The sequence below is a fragment of the Melanerpes formicivorus genome, unplaced genomic scaffold, assembly GCF_026170545.1.
Source record: "Melanerpes formicivorus ecotype bairdi unplaced genomic scaffold, bMelFor1.0.p_v2 SCAF_45, whole genome shotgun sequence".
NCBI lineage: Eukaryota > Metazoa > Chordata > Aves > Piciformes > Picidae > Melanerpes > Melanerpes formicivorus.
Window position 1 is genome coordinate 4913663 of NW_027142397.1, and position 22339 is coordinate 4936001.

Below are 22339 nucleotides of genomic sequence, written 5' to 3' on the forward strand. Positions count from 1 at the left end.
ACATGGCAGGTGATTGGCTGTGACTGGGTGCCACATCAGCCATGGCACTGGTGGCACCAGGAGGCACTGGTGGCACCAGGAGACACAGGTGGCACCACACTCCCACAGAGCAGATCTAGCTAGAGAGGGAAGCACCTGGGAATCAGACAGGGAGGGCTGGGGCATGAACAAGAGCTGGAACAGGTGCCCAGAGCCTACCTTCTCATAGTACTTGACCTCATACTCGGTGCTGTTGGTGGTTGTGAAGCCTGGCACCTGCCAGGACAAGGAGACACTCTTCTGCTCAACCTTATCCGTGCGGATGTCAGTGACAGGAGTTGGTGCTGGAAAAGCAGAGAGGAAAGCAGCTGATGACTGCAGCACTGCCACTAGCACAGCATCTCCCCTGGTCCACACCTGCCCACCTGCCTGCCTTCCCCAGCATCACAGACAGACCCTGACCCACAGGGGCATGCTCACAGCCTTCAGGGCTGCAGGGCAATCCCCACCACGAGCCCACAGCTTCTGCTTGGGCACCTGTCACCAAGTGTTTTACAAGCAGAAGGGACACAGGCAGCTGAGGCCAGGCTGATGCTCCTGCACACCATGTTAAGTGCTCCTTGCTAGCTGATATGATTCCCATCAATAAAACATCACACAGATGCCCTCCTGCACCTCTGCAGCTCACAAAGGGGCTGAAGAAACCTGAATAAGAGCTCCTGAGTGTTAACAAGGTCATCAGGAAGAACCAGACTCAGCCAGCGAGGGGCTGCAGAGCAGAGCCCATGGTACAGGCCAGAGAAGCAGGCACTAGCCTCAAATTTGTTTAAAAGGCATTAAAGGAAATCACACAGACTATAAAGCATTTCACACTGTGGGAGAAAAAAAAATGTTTCCCATCAATATTTTAAGCTCCCCTAACGTTGCCTCAATTCTGAAAAAGCAAACATTAAATAATTCACCACTCTGCCTGATTTTATAAACTCCTTTCCACTGAATGTGGGTTTGCTCCTCTTAATTAACAGTGCATCAGCAGAAAAGGCACAAAACGGGGTCTGGGCAGCTGCCCTGGCATGGAACAACCCAGAGAGGGCCCTTGGACACACACAACAAACACCTGAAATGGAGCTGAACCCAGAGTGCCTGCAGAAAGAGCCACTTTGGTGCCCAGCCCCGGTACCCAGCTGTCCTCAGGAACACTCCCTGCACCTTTTTGGAGCTGGGGCAGCTGAGCAGACCATAGCAAACCAGAGCAGCCCACAGCCAGTCCATCATGCCATCCACCGCTCCCCACACGAGGTGAGCAGCAGTCGGGCAGACAGAACTTCCTATGATCCCTGAACACCTCTGCCACCCTGTGCCGTGGCACAGCTCGTAGTGGAGGGTTGGCCTCTCTCCTCCATCACCAGTGATCAACAGCCCAACACAGAAAACACATTGGGCACTCTCCCAGGCAAGTCCTGCCCCAGCATCCTTCTGTCCAAACCAGAGAAGCAGCCTCATCAGTCATCACACAGCTCCTCCAGGGCTGCTTTGTGCTTAGGAAGCACTTCCTCACAGAAAGGCTGATTAAGCACTGGGATGGACTGCCCAGGGAGGTGGTGGAGTTGCCATCACTGGAGGTCTTTAAGAAAAGATTGGACATGGCACTTGGTGGCACGGTTTAGCTGATGTCATGGTGTTAGGTGATAGGCTGGACTGGATGAGGTCTTTCCCAGCCTCAATAACTCTGTGATTCTGAGTGCAGACCCTCACCCCAGCATCAGCTTGTCCCCTGGACCCACCGTCCTTGCTGGCTGGGGCTGGGCTGGTGTGGCTGCAGCAGAGAGGTCCACTTCAGAGGACCTGTCTCAGCACAAGCTGCCTCTCCAGGGTCTCTCCAAGCAGAGAGCATCCGGCACTGGCTGCATTATTAATCTGCAGCAGATTTAAAAGCCCTCTAAGTGAGGAGCCGATCCCTGCCGGGAATATAAATGACATCGTCCTGGAGTGAACATTTACATAGCTAATGCAGCTCTGTTCCTGCAGGTAAACAGCTCCCTTCTCTCCTCAAACACTTTTATTTAGTCCCATGCTGGGGCCAGATTAGAAAAAACACAGTATTAATTTTGCCTCCTGCAGACTAAATAGCATCTCCTCTTTTCCCCTGCAAACACAATGAACAACTGCTAATTCCCTCTGGTGGCTGCTGAAGGGGAAGGGCAGTGCCAAAGCTGCACTCAGAGTTCTATTTAGAGGAGCAGGGATCTGACAGCTAAACAGGATCATGCTTCTTTGTTTAATTTTTCCTCTGAAGCTGTGTATCTGCAGCCAGAGCTCCCCTCCTGCCACAGATGACTTCCCTGAGCCCATTGCGTGGCAGCCGCAGAGGAAGTCACAGCTGCAGCAGGCGTCTCTGGGCTCCCTTGCTCCTCATCTCTGGCCCCATCCAGCACTTCGGTGGTGGGCCCTAAAGATGAGGGGCTCCAGGGCTCAGGACTTGCTAGAGATGGCACAGTCTGTAAGCTGTCCATGCCAGGCAAGGCTCTGCACTACATCCTGCCTGCACTGGGGGCCTCTTGCCCCAGAGAGGTGTTAGAGACAACAGAGAAGCAGCCCCCCAGGAGAAGACCCTTTCTCCCTCTTTGCCAATCAGCACAGGTTAATTGTCACTGTCACTTCTTGCCCACAGTGCCGAAGTCAGAGGAACTGGGCACCCACAGATGGAGCAGCTCAGCACTGCCCCAGGAGGGGACCCCTTCAGCAGCAAAAAAATTAAGAGTCCCAAGACCTTTCCTGCACCTCTGCTACTTTTGAGCCACCATCTGCATCTGGAGACTTTACAGCTCAACAGGAGACATTGATTTGGAGCAGATCACAAGATTAATTATGCCAGATTCTGTGTGTGCATTCCAGCTCCTTCAGGAGTACGTGGTGTGGAGGAAGGGGCTGAGATTCCCACTGACCCTGAGGAAAAGCTGCATTAAACAGATGAACACCAGAGCATGGGTTGGTATCACAGACTTGTTGCTTCACTCCTTGTAGGGAATGGGACATTTGCTGCCCTCCTGTCCCCAGATCAGACCTGAAAATCTGGGTGAGGGCACAGCTCCTGAGCACTGGTCCCTGGACCCAGCACCAGGCTAGAGCTTCATTAAACCTCATCGAGCTCACCCTTCCTGAGCTTGTGCTCTGGCTCAGGAATAAGCCTGAGCTCAGGGGACAGAAGATCCTCTCAGAGCTAAATCCATCCTTGAGCAGCAAAGACCCTAATGAGGAATGACATCTCCCCTGAAGAGCAGCAATCTGCGAGACAGCATCCACCCAACGGATTCGCAGGGATTGTTGTATGAGAGGAGAGAAAGCAACAACACAGGCAACAACGTTTGATCAAGTGGTGGGAAAATTATTTATAACAAGATCAAAGTTTAATCTCTTCAGATGAAATTGTTGGCCAATTCCTGCCAAGAGGTACGTGAGGATCATCTGTCTCCATTAACCGTGGCTTGGCAAAGGCTTTTCATGCAAATTAATAACGGAACCACGGAGGAGCAGACAAGGACACAACAAGCCAGGGCTCAGCTTCTTTGGGCATAGCCAGCAACTGAGGAGGGACCAAACCCACCAGCCTAGGGCTCAGTCCATGTGCTCAGGCTGGGCCCTCACCTCCCCCATATCAGGGAACAGAAACACAAAACATGCAGTGGAAGGCAGCCTGCATGGTGGAGACAGCTTGGCCATGGGCTCCAGCACAGCAGCTCCTCACCTCTCCACCACACCAACCAGCACCCCTTTGGCAGTGCTGGATCTCCATCCCCACTCCTGCCTGTGCTGCCCATCACTGCTGAGCACCACTGAGAGCAATCTCAGGGCACTGGCACGGTATCAGGCATGTAGAGCCCGCAGTGCCTCCAGACCTCATGTCCTCCTGGCAGCAAAGCCACAGACCTGGCCTCTGAGCAGACTCATATGGTCAGACTGGATGTCAGGAAGAAATTCTTCCCCCCGAGGGTGATGAGACACTGGAACAAGTTGCCCAGGGTGGTGGTGGAAGCCCTATCCCTGAAGGTTTATAAGGCCAGGCTGGATGTAGCTCTGAGCAACCTGATATAGCATGAGGTGTCCCTGTCCATGGCAGGGGGTTGGAACTGGCTGATCCTTGGGGTCCCTTCCAACCCTGACAATTCTACAACCCCCAAGTGTTAGAGCATGGGGGACAGGTATCATCGTGGTGCCACGGGGACAAGGCACCAAACCACTTCCAGTGGCACCGTACCTGAGAGGCCAGTGGAGACGTTGACTTCGGCGTACTGCTGCCCGGCCAGCGGGCTGAGCGCCGAGACGCCGTTGACGGCCGCCACGCGGATGGTGTAGTTGGCATGAGGCAGCAGGTTGAGCAGGGTGACGGTGCGGCCCACCAGCCCTGTCTGCTGCGGCACAAAGCCCACGCTGCTGCCGCACTGCTCGCAGCGGCCCCGCAGCGCCGCCGGGCAGCGCCCGCACCACAGGCTGTAGGTGAGGTCGCTCCGGCCGCCCGCGTCGGCAGGGGCACTCCACTCCAGCACCAGCGATGACTGCCGCAGGCTGTACACCAGGTTCCTCGGGGCAGAAGGCGGACCTGGAAGCAGAAGAGTTTCTGTGCACAGGCACTAGGACAGCTGGGCACTGCCAAGAGGGAGCGCAAACCCACAGCTCCTCTGGGAGCAGCAGCCTGGGCACGGAGCAAGAGAGTGAGGTCCTTGGCAGCCATAGCACATGGCAGCTTAAGGGGACATGGATGCCTGTGGCACGGTGGGGACAGTGGATGGAGCAGTGCCCACTCAAACCTGGCATCTCCTAGGGGCTGGGCTACAAGAGGCCAGGAGCCACTCACTGGTGGGATGCTGCCCAGCCCTGCTCACACTCGGACAGAGCAGAAGTTTCCCGTCACTGGGCAGACAGCAGCACAGCATCCATCACTGGAGTAGCTGGAGTCCAATCCAATTAACTAGAGGCCATTTAATTAAAATCTGTGAGCTATATTGACTCAGTGACTGCCTTGGTTTTACTGGAGACTCTGCAAGCCCAACCATGCAGCTCTCATCAGCCTGTAAGCTCCATGGCATAGGGACAGCCCCTCCAACCCCTTCCCCCATGCAGACCTCCCAGGACACACATGGGCAGGCACAGGGCTTGTGGGCTGGCACACCCAGCTGGCAGGGGACAGCCTTGGGCAGCCAGCAGGCACCTGCTCAGCTTGGTGCTGCCGGACAGACAGCGTCTGGACCCCCCCTTTGCCTGCCAAAGAGCTGCCACTGTAGCCAGACGTACGTGTGCAGGAGGCAGATGGTGGGTCTGATGGGGACCTGGAGTAGTTCTTCTGGCACAGACAGAACGTGGAGGCTTCCTCATGCGTGAAGCTGTGCTCAGGGCAAGGAGAGCAGAGAGGGAGCCGGAGGGACAGCTTGTAAAATCCAGGAAGGCAAGCTGGAAAGACAGGGAGTGAGAGTTATGGGAAGAACATCACAAGGTGAAGGTGGGACGTGTTTGATGACTGCATTTCCCCGTTTCCTGGGACATCCTTTGCTTGCCACTGGCCAGCAGATACCACCCTCCAAGCTACTTTCCCTGAGCACCTGCATGATCCTGGCACCAAGAGTGGTGTGCCTTTGGGTTCACCCAGAAGGGACATTTGGATGCTGTAGCTCTGCACTGACTTCCAGGCTGGAGGACTCTTTCAAGGGGCTGAAGAAATGGTCAGACATCAGTCGGGGCAACATGTGAAGGGAGCTGAAGGTTCTGGAGGGACATGGAGGACGAGGTGGCTGCAGAAAGATGCAGGATATGGAAAACACATGGCTTAGTGTTTAAACTTAGGTGAGCAGAGCAGATATTACACGGGAACCATAGCAAGACTCAACAACAACCCCTAAAGGAGAGGAATATTGAAAATGGAGAAGCTGGAGACCTCATCAGTCACCAGAGCCTCACATACAACCCTGAGTCACAAGGCCATGTCACTGGCAGCTACAGCTCTGTCGCTGTGGAGCGTAGAGCAGTGGCTACAGGCAGGGAGGTGTGTGGTGGAGTTAAACCACAGGAAGATAAATTTGCTTTCACAGCCCCTCGGCAGGCTCCCCTTATCCTTCGGAAGTGCCTTTGATACGCAGACAAACAAGGAATTCTCGCGCTGGTCAAGGGCTTGTTTGATCTTTCCCAGCAGCAGCATGCAGCCTGCAAGCAGCACTCCTGGCAGGACACCCAGCTAGTTCTGCATGAAAGGCACAGCACTTTACAAAAACAACACAAATGGCTGAAAAACTCCTCAAAGCACTTGGCAGCAGCTTCAGTTTGACCCCAAAACACTTGGAAAGGAAACAGCCTGCACGCAAACGTGTGCCTGTCCTTGGTGGGTGTCCCCAGCAATAGGAGATGGGGCAGGCACAGGGGGCCCCATGGGCTGCAGCCCCTCTGAGCCTCAGAGCCAGCCCCAGAGCTGGGCTTTGTCTCAGCTGAATTTCAAGCCATACAGAAGCCTTCATGCTTTGCTTGGCTTCTTCATCTTCTTGATGTGGTGCTGCTGTCACTGCCCCTTCAGCAGCTCCCGGTATGTTTAAGCTTAATCACTTGTAAAGTTCCCAGATGAGCAGCTCCACCACGGCAGGCCCCTCTCTTATCATTTTTAAGGAGCTGGCTGCTGAGCCTGTTCCTTTCAAAGCAGATTCCAGTGCACTCTGGTTCATTAATTTTTAGCATGATATAAACCTGGCAGCTACAGCTGTGATCTGAGGACAAAGCACCAGACACGGCACAGGCAGAGAAGATCCTTCCCTGGGATGCTAAAAACGGGTGAACATTTAAGGGGAGGTTATTTCACCTGCCACAGAGCCTTTAGAAATTCAGTGCCCTGCAGTCACACGTGGGGACACGAGGAGGGATGGCAGCACCGTGGCTGAGATTTGTACTCCCTGTGGCCCTTTGTCCCCGGGCCACTGGCACACAGCAGACAGCAGCTTGGCAGAGATGCCAGCAGCAGCACACATCACAGATCTCTGCTTTTCTTACATAACAGACAGAGCCTCTCCAGAGCTGCCCATGAGCCTTGCTCCTTGCCAGACAAGCTCTGGTGCTGTTGGGTCACCCAGCACAAGCACAGCCTGCAAAAAGCAATAGATTTGGCTTCCTCAAGTCACAGACAAGCAATGAAGAGAGACTTCCCTCTGTCTGAAATGCAAACAGCAACTTCCCAGCTGATGAGGTTTCAACATTTCTATAGCAAAGCTGAAAGGTTAAATGGTTAAAATGGAGAATAAACACACACACCCCAAAAACTGATAAAAAATGAAGGAACCAAACATCAGCAGATCACTGCTGGGCTCCCTTTGGCTGCAGTTCCTGCTGAACAGGACGAGACAGAACACTCCAGCACATGCTGCAGGCACCTAGGCACAAAAGGAAGCCCCAGCAGTGGGCTCTGGCTCTAAGCTGGTGACAGAGAAGGACACAGGGACCCCACAGCAGTCCCTGGGGACATGTAGGTGTCTGTCCTGCCTGCGGTGTCAGCACCGACTGAGGTGATCTACTCTGCCAGGAGCCCTCACTGCTGTCTCTGCAGGCACGGGGAGCCAGGGCACCTTCACAGCTGCTGGAGGGCTGGACCATCCCCTCCTGAGATGGGCTGGAGAAGGGATTTCCAGGAATATATCTATTTCTGGTACGAAGAATAGATGTTTGCTCCCTGATGTCACAAACAGCAAGCAGCTGCTGCCAGTGTGGGACCGGAGAGGCTGCAGCTCAGGATTCACCTCTCCTCAGTCTGTGCAACAGCAGAATTGAACCTTCCGATGTGTGGCCTTGACAAACACAGCAGAGGTGAGACTGGCACAGCCACCACGCACAGTAAATGTCATTCCCTACCTAGGGTGCTAGATAAAAGAGGGGAAGCCAGCAAATGTTTAAATTACTACTCTTAACACTTCCAGCTTTCTCTTTATATTTGAGAAACCAAACGAGAACTGATGTTACGTTCAAACAATGGAAACAGAGTTTGCCACCTCCAGAGAGCAGAAGCCTGAGAGCACATCTCACCACTACAGGGACTGCAACAAAGAAACCCAAACTGAACTTCCAGCACTTGGAGCTCTCTGCTGAGCCAGCCACCAGCTGAGCCTAGTGTGTGCTGTGCCCATCCCAGAGAGGCCAAGAACTGGCAGACCCCCTGGTCCCCCAGCCTCCATACAGCCCCTATTACAAGAAGGATCTGGACGTGCTGGGAAGTGTCCAGAGAAGGGCCATGAGGATGAGCAGAGGGCTGGGGCTCCTGTCCTATGAGTACAGACTGAGAGAGTTGGGGCTGTTCAGTCTGGAGAAGAGAAGGCTCCGAGGAGACCTAATAGTGGCTTTCTAGTATCTGAAGGGGGCTAGAAGAAAGCTGGGGAGGGACTTTTCAGGGTGTCAGGTAACGACAGGGCTGGAGGGAATGGACCAAAAATAGAAATGGGTAGATTCAGGTTGGATGTTAGGAAGAAGTTCTTCACCTTGAGGGTGGTGAGAGACTGGCACAGGTTGCCCAGGGAGGTGGTGGAAGCCTCATCCCTGGAGGTTTTTAAGGTCAGGCTGGATGTGGCTGTTAGCAACCTGATCTAGTATGAGCTGCCTCTGCCCATGGCAGGGGGGGTTGGAACTAAATGATCCTTGAGGTCCCTTCCAACCCTAACAATTCTATCATTCTATGAACTTCCCCAAACATTTGGATGTGTCCTCCTGGCTCTGCTCGTGGGCTGTGGTGCTGCCCATGACTCCAGCCACCCTCTGCTGCAGCCCCAACTCTGGCCCATCCCTGCCCACAGAAGAAGCTGATCTGGCTGTGACATCAAAGCTTTCACAAGATCCCTGCCCACAGCTTGTCAGGCAGAACACAAAATCGATCTTGTTTACAAACCTGATGGGACCTGAGCACTAAGCTCAGAGCTCACTGCTCTCTGGGTTCAGAGAGGAGCCTGCCAGTCACACAGAGCTGATGTCACGTCACAGGAGATGGAACGTTTGCATTAGAGGCATCTTTCAGGCTGTTCCACCCTGGAAGTCAGCTTACAGAAGGCAGCACTGCACCAACACCTCCATTTTCCCAAGAACAGGCACCAGGACACCACAAGAGCATGTCCCACCAGGAGCCCAAGCACAGCCACGGGATTTTGTGTACATTTTGTTCCTGGGTCATCTGAATCTTACCCTCAAGAAGAACAAGAGCACCTCAGCACATGTGATACAGCCTGTGTGCACCCCTTTCCTAGTCTCAGAGAAACTCCCACCTTCCTCCACCTCATCCCACAAGTGTTATTCTCAGCCCTCGGCTGGCTGAGGTGTCCCTGTCATTGTACAGTGCTCATTTTTGCAGTGGGTCTGTGACAGCTCTCAAGAGATCAGAATCCATTTACAGGATGAAATTCTCTTTTCTGTACACTGCTTTCTATCCAATTCCTTGTCCTCTGGCACTGCTGCAACTTAAATATTAAATAATAGAATCCAACAATACCTTCTCCCAGAGCCAAAGAGCAGCAGTTAGACAGAGCAGACGTCAGTTGCTTCTCTCCAGCTCCATCATCACTGCCCACACAAGCTACTCCCTGCTCCCCAGCCCTGCCTTACTCATTTCACTGACAGGGAGCACACATTCTCTCCTTGATACCACGCTGCCTGCACACAGGATCAAACCAGGAGCAGAACAAGCAACGCTGATCTGTGCTGCAGCTCAGCAGAGCACCCAGCGTGATGCACCCACGGGAGGGCTTCACCTACCCACTCCTCTGCCACAGCTCCTCAGACGAGTGTGGATGGCTCCATGCAGAGGAGAAGGCAATGTCCTCTCATGTTCAGTCTGTGCCACAGGGTGAGCAGGGGCTACTGAGGATGCAGAGTTGAAAAATGCATGGGTTCCTACCCAGCTGGCATAGGACAGCTTTATTTTCTCTCCCCAGCACTTCCAACATTCCGTCACACAGCCTGCCAGTGGCTCCTGGGCATAACCTTTCCCTCCAGCCAGTCCCAGCTCCACAGATGCTGAAGCTTCTTCTGCACCAGCAAGGATCTTAACATTTTCTATGCCACAGTTAGCTGCAAGTTCAAATTTTGGTTTGAAAAATGGCAGAAGAGATTTTGATTAACTGGGAAAAGCTCTCAACAGAGAAGCCTGTGATGGACACAAATTCTGCTTCCATAGAGGAAGCTGGAGCAGAGGACCTCCAGCTCCACCCTGGCTACACAGCTTGGACAGTCAGCTGGGTCTGATGTGACTTTCCCACAGCTGTACCCAGCGTCAAGCCTGCTGCCAGCCAGGGCAGTACTAGTCTCTGTCCTTCCCATGCCTGGGCCAGCACCTGGATGCTCCACACAGCAGAGGCAGCAGCTGCAGCATGCTTTATAGATCATGGGGTGGGTTTCCACTGACAAACATGAGCAGCAGCAGGGAGCATAGCCCCAGACACCCTGCAGGGCCCAGTGAAACCAAGACCCCATTTCCTGAGCTTCTGAGTCTTCTCTAATTAAAAAGTGTTCAGCGTTTCACAGAGAAGCAGGGGCTGGGACCTAAGTAAACACTGAAGCTTAGCATAAAATACTAAGAGAATGAGCACAGATGGAAGATTAAATGCTAGGATAAAATTCCCTCATATCATGGATTTGGGAATAAAGCCACTTAACCCAGACAACTTCATGGTTATGTTAATACAAATGTCAGGCAAAAGCCATCGAATCACCTCCTACCTGCCTGCATAGCTGGGAAAACCATGTGTGCATGCACACCTTCCCTTCTCCTCTTCTCCAGTCCTGCTGTGCTATACCACAGACAGGGGAGGACTTGCCTGGAGGTCCCAGCTGGGGTACAGTTCAGGAGGACCTTTTTAAAGACCATTTTGGGATGCTGCTCTGGGTCTGTGCTTCTCAGCCCACCAGTACCAAACCAGTGACAGACACTGGCGTAGCCTCCTCTTGCCTTCCACCTCCTGGACTTGGATGTGAACATGGACCATGACTCTTGCACCTGGACCCACACTATGCAACAGAGATGATCCCTTCTAGTGAAGGCGTTATAATGACTCTGCAGGTACCAAGGCAGTTTCTGTTGGAGTGCCCACGCTGTGGCACAGTGTCCAACCTATGGCAGCAAAGCAGTGGGATGAAGAATCTGGCAGCAACACCGCTGCAGGGCAGAGCACATGGGAAAGGGCAGGGGGGATGAGAAAGTGCACAAGCAGGACAAACTCCTCCCTGGCTGTGGAAGGCATTCACTGAGCTCCAGCAACACCCTGGCAGCCACACTTACTCCTCTCTGCTGTCTGCTATCATTTTCCTCATATCAGAGTTGGGTGGCTTCTTTACGCCCTCCTCAGCATTTAGCTTTAATGCTTCTGATGGATTCTGCCTCTTTTTTGTTGTTGTTTGTTTTTTGTTCCCTCCCCAAACTGTCTGGGGTCAGTTTGTTGACCCACAAACCTTGGAGATAGCGCTGAAGAAAGAGAAAACCCGGGAAGGACACTGCCTGCGTTAGCACTATTGAACCTCTCCAGGCTGCCAAGCTCCTGCAGATAGCGGAGGAGCCGCCTGCGTGCCAGCAGGAATCAATAACGCCTGCAGTTTCCCTCCAAACGCCTATAGAGTCATTTATAATTAACACTACAACTCGGTTGTCTTCCAAAATCAATCCCTTTCCATTTTTTTTTGGGTCACGAGATTGTATTTGACAAAGTTCATCTGCTTTTAGCGTCTGTTAATTTTCCCTGCTGAAGCAGGCATTCATAAAAACGCTCCTTAGGAAACACAGCAAAGCTAAAGGAAATAATCAGCTGGTGCCAAGGGGGTGCTCCAAGTGAGAACCACCACAGCACCCCCGGCTCAAGACACCTCAAGACAACCACAGTCCCTCCTGGCAAAGGATGGACTTGGAGCACCCAGCTCTTAGGCTGGCATCCAACACTCACCTCACAAGGGGCAGACTTGAGAAGCGTGAATTTCCAGTGCACCATGAGCCCCCACCGTCGCTGGGCAGGCTGCACACAGGGCTTCCCCCAGAGCACAAAGAGCAGGTATGGCTGCTGCTTAATTAAGGTGTTGCCAGGATTAGCCCAGCTCGAGGCAAACCAAAGGTTTGCACCAGCCCCTTCGAGCACTCAGGGGAAGAAATCCTCTGCTCCCCACACCATGGGCTGCTTGTCAAGGGCACACACCACATGCTGCATAGACATCCATCTTTTTTGTCTCTACAAGCCCACTGCTGTCATCAGTCATGTAGAATGGGAAGTTGCTCTCAATGTGTCTGTCACTGGAGCTATCGCTGCTGCTGACCCCTCCCCAGGACAGGCAGGCACACCCAGCCTCCATCTCTCCTACTTCTACTATCAAGCCAAGCAAGTCACTGTTGATTATGTTCCAGCAGTGAAGAGGAGAAGTGCTCCATGCCAGCACGGCAGGAGGGATTGAGCAGCAGCCCAAGGAGGACCAGAAGGACCAGGGTGGGAGTGGGCAACCTGGAAGGAGGCTGCAGGCAAGCAGCTGCAGATGAGGATGAGCTGCCCAAAAGCAGCCAGGGCACCTTGTGCAGAACACAGCAACAGGATGAGGTTTTCAGTGGTGTTATCGAGCCGGTGAAAGAGCCTTGTCAACAAATGTCCTCTGGTAATAGAGAGGCTCCTGTCCCCCTGCCATGCTGGGTTTGCAATCTGGCCCTGTCTCATTGCAGACCTGTAATCAATACCCTGCAGCAGCAGCGATGCTGCCGCCGAGCCCTGCTGCGAGCGGGGAACGGAGCCGTGTCCAATCTCCGCGCCGTGCTCAGGGGACGAAGCGCAAGGCAGTGATCCACACGGGCAGGGGATCAGGTCTCCAGCTCCACTCACCTTGCACCCCATCTGCCAGGATGGGCATCTCCAGCTGTGCCACTCAAGAGCATCCAAAGGGCAGCCTGAGCTACACAAACTTTGCTTTTCAGTGGCTGGTTTCCAGTAATGGCTGCTTTGCAAAGCCTGCAGACCAGCACGTCCCCAGCACCCCTGAACCCTTCAGGCCAATGATACTCTCGAATTTTTGCACTTGTTAAATAATCTGAAGAGCACCAAAATGAAAACCCATGTCCAGAGGCTGGATCTTTGTGCATCTCCAACACCGAGCTCTCGACAGCTGAAATTAAATTCAGTGATTTAGTCCAGAAGAAAATTAAATACCCAGGAATATTTACCAAGGCAGCCTCGAAACATCTCAGTGAATGCCTGCACTCTGCCTGCACTCAGCACCAGGCCAGCACCAGCAGAACCTCACTGCTGTCTACACAGGAACGCTCCTCAAGGACAGGCTGGAGCCAGCACATCCAGGGAGCCAACTGCAATTGACTGTTGTCTCCTTCAGCTCCCTAATGGATCCACCCAATGACTCCCTGTGAAGGACTGGCTGACCTGCACCTCGGCACAGCCTGCTCCTGCAGCAGGCTTCATCTCACACAGAGCCTGCAGCCCTAGGCAGGACACGGCTGCCCTGCATGGCACACAGTGACCAGCAGCCAGGTACCTGCAACCATAAGCCCGACCAAAAAAAATTCAGCAAATGAACAGAGGTCCTTGTAATTTTCTGAGCAGTTTGCTCTAAAATTAAGTGTCCCAGAGTAATTTGTGTCTGGCTCTGCCACAATTTCCATAGCCATAATTATTTCAGACACGCCGTGGAACGGCAATGTGATATGCAATCCCGAATAACAAATATCTGCAAGCTTGATCATTACTCCAAAGAGAGACTGAGGAGAAAGCCTCTGCTTCACAGCATGACTGATGGAAAGCAGCACCTACCATAAGGCATTACAGCTGCCACAGAGGTGATGGCTGAGCCTGGGTGGAGGCAAATAATCCAGATTCATTCAGCACGAAGCTCTCCATGCCTTGAAAGAGTCACTTTGGCTGGGTTACAAAGGTGCTCCAGCCACGTTCTGCTGGTTCAGACCCAGGAGGAGAAAGCCAGACCATAACTCAGAAAGGAAACCACCAGAGTATAAATCTCCTCAGTGATTATTCCTGTGCAACAGGCACAGATTTACTCCCACAGCCCCCACTGGATGCGTGCCCCCCTTTCCCACCCCACATCCACTCAGCACAGTTCCAGCATCCCTGGATCCAGCCCCAACAAGTGTATCAGCCCCAGCCCCACGAGCACAGCGTCTGTCAGTGGGATGCCGGTGGCTGCATCAGTGATGAAAGCAAAACCTGATGCTTTGTGCAACTTAAGAGAATCCCAGGAGAAAAAATAAACTTATTATGCATAATACTCGAGCATCAGTCAGAAGATAAAATAAACTCCAGAAGCACATGCAGGTTTGCAAGCTAATGTATAAAAGATGAAATGAATCAAAAGCCTCAAGTGCTCCATATTTGGATCCATCTTTTCTCTATCTAAAGGGAAAAGCAGACCTTAAGCTTCAGGAGATCCCCTTGCAGTTGATGACAAAATGCTGTAATTGAGCAGTCTAAATTGCTCCAACTTTCAACTGAACTCTTTATTTCCCATCTAAGGACACTGCAGTGACGTGGTGGGACACACATGACACACAAGAAAGAAACTCACCGATACCACTTCCCACTCCTGCCCCAAACTTCTCAGCAAAAGCAAGCCCTGGCCATGCAGAGCACAAGTGCAGGCAGTCAGGCAAAGGTACTCAGCCAGGCAAAGGCACTCAGTGTGGCAGCCTTGACAGACAAGCACAAAGCGAGTGGTCCAACACCAGAGCAATCTCCTTCCCCAAACTCAGCTTCGTGATGCTCTGCAGACAAGCACTAAATGGGAGGTACGTCAGGACACAAATGGGAAGATTGGGGTTTCAAAAAGCAAGCACTTTCTCTATTGCAGCACTTCCCTTTGGAGAATGAAAACTAAGGAAAACCTCTTCTTTAAAGAAACTTCCCTTTAGATTTGCTCAGACATCGACCAAGTTCATGTCCAAGTAAGGGCTGGCAGCAGTGAGAAGCCAGCTCAATTTCACGGGATTTACAGCTGTGGTTTTGTTCACAGACCTCTGCTCACAACAGGCAGGATGAGATCCTCAAAGGTTTTGCTTATCTGCTTTTTCCCCTGCTATTGAAGAAGTCAAGCACAGGGAAGATAATATCGACTTTCCTGAAGTGTCTGTACAAGGCACAATCTGCCCTGCCACTGGGACAAGGAGGCAGAAGCTTAAGTTACTGCAAGAACAATCTGTGCTAGACACAAGGAGAGTGAAGGGCTAGGACAGCCACCTGAGCAGGAGATAGAGGCATTGCTGGAGGACCCTCCAGAGCCCCAAGAACCCCAACCCCAGCAGGCAGAGCACGGGGAGCAGCAGCCGCTGCCTTGACACAGGCACAGCCCCAGGAAATCACCAGGGAGCTGAAAATTAGTTAGGAAAACAGCAACAAGGAAGGATCAGATCAGAATCCAGACTGTGCTGTCACAAATCTTGTCTCTCATTAACAGCAACAATTATAAGCTGCCATAAAGTGCAATTACACTACACACAGCGTTAGACTCATCAGGCAATTAGAGCCATTAATAATGCGGCCCAGCCCGAGCAGAGCAGGCTGCCAGCCCAGTGTCCTTCACTTCTTGACAGACCCCTGATAAATCCCCTAGTAGCTCAGAGCAGCCATTTCTTGCTGCAGAGCACTGAGTGTCACTGTTGGGCTCACCAGCAGTAACCCTTAGGAAAGATTCCTCTCATTAGTCTCAGCTTGTGCCTTCCATCCTACGTTTCAAGACCAGCAGCTGTGCCAGCTCGCCTTGCAAAGGTCCTTCACACAGAAGTCACTTGGGGATGAGCCCAGCACAGACCAGGACAGTGCCCTTGTGCCAGACACAGATGTGCAGGCTGGCACCAACAGCCTTGCTTGCCAGAGCTTCCTCCAGGGCAAGCCTGACCCTTCCCAGGAAAGGCTCTGATGGGAGACTTGCCTCCAGCCCTCAGAAAATCCCCTTCCCATGTAAGCAAACAGGCAGAGCTGGTGACAGGTCATCCATGCAAGAACATTCAGGAGCACCCAACACAGTGGGATGAAGAGTGCAAACCCACCCAGCTGAGACTAGGAACTCCTGCTGGTTTATCACAAATGTGCAGGAAAGGAGTGGTAAAAGGGAAAATCCTGCAACAGCAACACCTGTCCCCTCTAGCCTTGCTTCAGTTCAGGAGGCTCCAGAACAAGAATGAGTCTAAGGGCTGCAACTTTCTCCAGCTTTGTCCCTAAGTGAGACAGGGTAACTCTTCCTTGTCTCCTGTCTATGGCATGTTAGATCCAACCAGCTGCTCAAAAATCCCTTCAGCAGTGTGGGAACTTCTTTCATTCCCCCTTTTCAAACAGCCACCATGGACAGTGGCAGCTGCTCCTCATGCCCATGGGCTGCTACAAACAGCGAGTCACTGATGCGACTCTTGCATGAGGCTTTCCTTTCCTGGAAAGCAGCAATGCCTGCTGCCTACTGGGAGGGAAGCAAATATATGTTCAGCTGGACCATGAAGCAGCAGCAGCACTGGCCAGGGACCAGTCTGACTGCCCGTGACCCAGTCAGGTCCTGCCTCACTGCCCAGTCCCAGTGGAGCTGTCAAACCCACACCAAACTCACTTTAAAACGTCCTTTAAAACCCCTGACAAAGCACTGGGAGCTGTTTCCTCCCTAAAATTGGCTTCAGTCACGTCATCTCTGCGTAGGCAAGGGGCAGAGCCTGGTGATCAGACCATCGCCACCGGAAGGCACACAGTGCCATCCTGCCCTGCACAGTGCCAGCCTGCCCTGCATGGCGATGCCAGCGCAGGAGAGCAGAGCACAGGGCATTTCCCCAGCACAGAGCCAGCTCCTGACACAGCTGTCAGCAGTGGAAGGAAATAAATGGAGAAGGAAACTTTGCTGCAGCACAAATTTACGTTTCTGTCAAAGCAGAGGGGCTGACAGCTATTTCTGGAAACTGGTCTCCATCATATTAATTCAATGTCTGGTTGAAGTTGTCTCATTTGCAAGGAATCTGGCTGGTAAATATTAACCTTGGGCTTTGTTGAAATTCTCCTTGCAGATATTACAAGGGATTGGATGGGAAAGATGAAGCAGAAAGAGACAACTTTACAGCAAATGTCAGGCAGCTCCTCCACATCCTGGTTTCATTTACACAGAAGCTATTGCAATGCACCACAAGGTAAATGGCAGGAAGGGGCCAGAGCTCAGACCTGGTAGAATTAAGGGTAAAAGCACATCAGTGCTGTGAAGCCTTCGGAGAGCAGAAGAGGGCTAGGCAGGTGAGCATCCACACTGCAAGAGGACCTGGTGCTTGCCTGCTGTGCCTCTGCTGGAAATAGGCTTTCAGATCAGAGTGAGCACAGAGCAGCATCTGGCTGCATATCCATCCTGGAGGAGAGAAGCAGGGGGAGTGTTTGCAGTGACAGAACCGCTCCCCTTATTCAGGAGGAGATGTTAGCCAGATGCTAAAGCTGCTCGGTTCCACCCCAGAGATGGCTGCGTCTCAGCGATCAGTGAAATGATTCATCAGAAATGTGCACACCCCTGGCAGCCTGGCAGGTGCTGGGGCTTCTTCAGAGAGGTGGCACAGCACAGGGAGAGGGACAGTGGAAGGGCTGGGCTGTCTCACAGCAGTAATCAGCAGTGCTGGAAATTCTGGCAGCCTTTCTCATCTCTCCTAATTTCAGTGTGAGGATACAAATGCGCTCTCAGCAGCGGGATGATTTCAGCACTTCAATCATGGTTACAGGGATACCAGCCATGTGATTTAGCTCCAACAGCTTCCCCAGTTCAGTGGGAAATGAAGCTCGTTCCTGCTGCAGAGAAGCTCACACCACCCACACCCTTGTGGCCACCATGGCCACTACCTGCGCTGCCAGCCTAGCTAAGCCCCTACCCATGTGTCAGAAGAGCACAAGAGTTCCATGGGCAAGATGGACCCAGTGGACTCACACCCTCCCAAGCCACCAGCACAGGAGCACAGTGTTGGAGCTGGATTTGCTGTGCCATCACTGGGCTGCTTTAACGTCCCCAAACTCCCCTCCATATTGGCTTGCCTCCAGCTCAAAGGTTTTCATCCTCGTTGAAGAATTTCCACAGCCCTGGATGCCTTTCATCAGAAACCTTTTAAAGTTATTCACTTAGCACTATGTTAATGTTGGGCTCTGGAAACAACCAAAAAAAATACTTTCAACCCTTAAAAACTCTTTTCTGATATTTCACCAGACATCAGACACTGCTCTGCAGAGAGTGACTAATGACCTGCTTTCTGTGAGAGAGGGGGGAAACTTAATTATGGCCATTAAATTACTTCAAATATTTTTCCTTGGAGAATATGAATTATTTAAACTCAACACAGAGAAACCTGAAACATTAGCAAAAGCCTTCTGGGACATGCTATGTAAATTCCCACTTGGAACAGATGGGGAAAGCATGGCGAGCTGCCACGAGCCGCTGAAGCAATGAACAGCGCTAGGGTTTCGATTCCATAGTTCTCCTAAGGTCTTCTTAAGGAGGCCACCAAGTCAATGCCACCACCTGAAGAACCAGAGAAGTCTTCCCACCTCCTGGAGGAAGGGGACACATCTGGCATAGTCTAACTATGAGGAGCTCCAAAGGGCAGAGCTGACTCCTCAGGAAGAGCTCGCACGGGAACTGCGCCTGCATGGGGCTGCTTTAGCTCTTCTCCTTTCAATCCATCTTGTAACAGCACAAGGTATCACCTGGACACCAGGCAGGGGCAACAAAGGATCTTTCCAGGTGCATCTTACTAAAGAAAAGATCTCTCGCATGTCCCAGCTGGTGGTCTAATCGCTCCCCTGCCCCAGGGCAGCTCTGCTAACAGGGCTGCTAACTGGGAGCTAATTACACCTTCCAGAGAAGACAAGCCCCAGATGCAGATGGACAGAGGAACGGCCACAGCTGGGGCAGGATAGGCAGAACTGCTGCCCAGGACCACTGCCAGCTCATGCTTCTGCTGAAATGGGACAAGGTCCTGACCATGGCCCAAAAGGGGAGTTGCCCAAGTGGAGGCATCAGATCAGCACCTCTCTTCTCTCCTTTCAGAGGCTCCAGGAGGAGCATCACAGCAGCCCCTGCCCCACACTCAGGGCTGACCACACACCTGGCTCTTGCCTGCCTTTGACAGTGAGATCAAAGTGGTCACAGTACCAGGTTCATGAGAGGGATGCCATTAAGTGGAAGCTACATCCACTTTACAGCTGCTGTTAAACATAACCTTGCGAGCTGTAAAGTCATCAAACTATTAAGTTGTGTCTAAAGCCTGATGACAGGGATATTAATGTTCTAGAGTAATTTTATGGTTAAGATAAAGCTGTGGGAAATGCCTGATGATATCCACAGCCCTGGCACGTCTGCCTGGTCAACACCACACCACAGAGCAATTCCCACTCCCATCTACCCAATTGTCACTCTTCAAACAAAGGTCTGGCTGTCAGCTGGGGAGCTGCAATCAGCTAAGACCCATTCTGCTGACAAAAGGCAACACCACTTTTCCTAGCTGTGCTCAGGCACCAGGCAGAGCAGAGCAGCCTGGCAGCACCATGGACTGACACAGACAGAAGCCGGGACAGAGACAGGCGCTTTTACCTCTGCATCCCCCATCCTTCTCCTCGAAGCCAGGACCACAGGCACACTTCCCAATGGGCACCAGCCACTCGCCCTCTGCACTGCAGTGCATCCGGGGGGGGTTATCCACGTCCACTTCAGCATGAGCCACGCAAGTGCCCTTAACTTCCACCAACGTGGCGAAGGCCACCTCCGCCACCGTGTCCGGGAACACGGCCAGGTTCTGCACGGTGCTGAGGCACTTCTTGTAATAGACCCGCACGGAGACCAGCGCCACACAGGCACCCACATCCTGGAAGCCCAGGTGGAAGCCTCTCTTGCTCAGGTGCCCAATCTCCCTCAGCTCGGTGTTCAGCTTCATCTTACGCTCACCCAGGTCCCCCTGCGTGAAACTCTCGTCAGCGGCAATGGTGTCAATCTTGATGTGCTTGCTCTCGTGGACGTGACAGCCCAGGTCAGAGTCAGACTCAACGTAGTACAGGTTGAAAGTCTCCTTGCAGGTGCCAGTCACGCCAGGGATGCTGTTGCAGTCCCGCAGGGTGAACTTCAGCTCGATGAAGATGCGCTGGCCGTCGCGCCTGGCGATCCAACCTGTCTGCAGCCAGTTGTTCTGGTTGGGCTCCATGACGTTGCAGACCTGGTAGGTGCGGATGGGTTTGTAATTCTCATCCACACCACTGATTTCTTCCCACTGGGGAGAAAACACAATGGGCTGTAAGAGCTCGGGGGCTGCTGTGAGCCAGAGCCAGCCGCCCCAGCACGGACTCACCACTCACTATAAATATCCCCACCACGAGCCTCTCCACCTACAGGCCATTATGTCATAGGCACCAGAAGTCCTCAGCCTACCAAGCCCACAAGCTGTGGTAACACAATGGTGCTGCTGGACCACCTCACACCTGAGCTTTTTGCAGAGATGCAGACATGACCAGAAAGAGGGCACTGGAATCAGGCCTTCTAAAACAAAGTCTGCTGTGAACCTGGATACATCATCTGCTGAGAAACCTGAGCCTTTATCTCCCACAGTTCAAAATTTGTCCCTGGCAAGGTACATCTGCACAGCATCACCACGCAGCGTAATGCCAGATGGTGCTGAACTGCCCAAAGAAGCCAAAGATGGCCAAAGAGAGGTGACACCAATCACACCATCACACAAGGACAAGTATCTTTCTGGAGAGCAAGCAGCAGCTTCTCTGACAGAAGTTTTACCTAGAACAGGACAAATCCTCTGACTGCAAGTGAAATGGGATCTCCCCAGAGTTACCAGCAAAGATCCCAGTTAGTGAAATGATGATTCAACCCTCACAGCCTTGAGGGTGACCTGGCAGCTCCCCAAAGCAAAGCTTTCCAAGAGCAAATGCATGCAAGATTTCCAAATACACCCAAAAGAGCATCTCCTCTGCAGACTAACAGCTGAGCAAGGCAGGTGACTCCAGAATCCATGACCACTCCCTCTGAAGGGTTTGTTTCCACTCTGGAAAATGAACCCAGGGCAGACAGGAACACAACTCTGAGATTCCTCTTCTGGGAGCAGCTACAGGCTGACCCTGCCAGCAAAGCAAGGACCTGATCAAACCAACCTTGTGTGACGTTTAGCCCCTGACAAAGCCACCCCATCCACAGCCTCCTCCAAGGACTGGGTTGATCCCATGGAGCTTGCACTGGTGTGCAAACCACAGCACAAACCCTAACTGGCTGGTAGTGATTTGCATGCTACAGGAGAGTGGAACCCTTCTGATAAGCTGCTCCATGCCAGTCACAGCATGCATACAACCAGCACCTCACCTCTCACTCTGTTCCCAGGGTGCCACCCTCTGCCCTCTCCACCAGCTTCAGTGTGGACTTCAGATGCTGCTGAGCACCAAAGGCAGAGCACCAAAGCAAAGGAGGGGGACAGTGCCACCACCACGCTTACCCCGTTGGACGGGTGTGAGGTCCAGCCCAGCTCCGCCTGAGATTCCTTTGAGTCCAGCAGGACAACTGCAGGAAAGACCACACCTTAGCAAGCATACACCAACATTCAGCTGCCCCTTGGAGAGCTCAGCACCGTGTCATGCACACCAGCTCGTGCCCCCCCAGCCCGAGCAGTGTGTGAGGTCCCAAATGCAGGGCGCAGCTCCTGCCCAGCTCCAGCAGCCACCGAGTAGGACCTGCCCTGCAGGGCTCTGGCCCGGAGCTCCAGTGCAGACCCCAGAGCAGACATCATCGTTAGGCTATCAGCGCCCCGACCTGGAGGGGACAACGCCCCAAGGAAGGCTAGAACCCAAAGGGACCCGCAGGACAATCCCACCGACCCAGCCAGCGCTGTCGCCGCGCTGTGCCCATGCCATCCCCCGCGGGCCGAGAGGCGCTGGCCGGTGCTGTGGGGCAGCCCTATCCTCTGCCCGCACCCCCTCCTAAGCCGTTTTCCCAAATCCAGGCTCCGATTCCCCATCCGCCAGCGAGCGGACGCGCCCCTGACTGGCGCCGCGCTTGGTCTCGGACTCGAGTCACCGGACACGGCCGAGCGCGGCCATGGGGACCATGGTACCCCGAGGGCTCCCAGGCACTTCTCCGGGAGGTGAATCCGTGCGAGGTAGCGCGGCCCCCGCGCTCAGCGACCTCCGGGGCTGGAACTGTGTGCCCGCTTCACAGGGGGTCAGCGCTGCCTCTCGGAGCCGCTGCAGCCGGGCCAGGCTCCTGCCTCTCCGGTACCGAAGTCGCACGAATCTCCTCTCTTCGGGATGCCCCGACACGCCCGGGAGTCCCGCGAGGAGCCGCCGACCGGGGCGGCCGGATCCGCTGCACCCCGTCCCGTTTCTCCCGC

The 22339-nt window shown here is 53.2% G+C and overlaps 1 protein-coding gene across 1 annotated transcript in view; it reads right to left on the reverse strand.

Annotated features, from left to right (window-relative positions):
- Window positions 1-21508, reverse strand: part of EPHA10 (EPH receptor A10) — a 36062-nt gene extending 14554 nt beyond the window's left edge. Inside the window, exons 1-5 of the mRNA XM_068159373.1 lie at window positions 21449-21508; window positions 19555-20224; window positions 5269-5424; window positions 4235-4576; window positions 199-323 (exon numbers count right to left, since the gene is read on the reverse strand). Of these exons, the coding sequence (XP_068015474.1) occupies window positions 199-323; window positions 4235-4576; window positions 5269-5424; window positions 19555-20158 (1227 nt within the window). The 5' untranslated portion in view covers window positions 20159-20224; window positions 21449-21508. The remainder of the gene's footprint in view (window positions 1-198; window positions 324-4234; window positions 4577-5268; window positions 5425-19554; window positions 20225-21448) is intronic.
- Window positions 21509-22339: the final 831 nt, after the last annotated feature.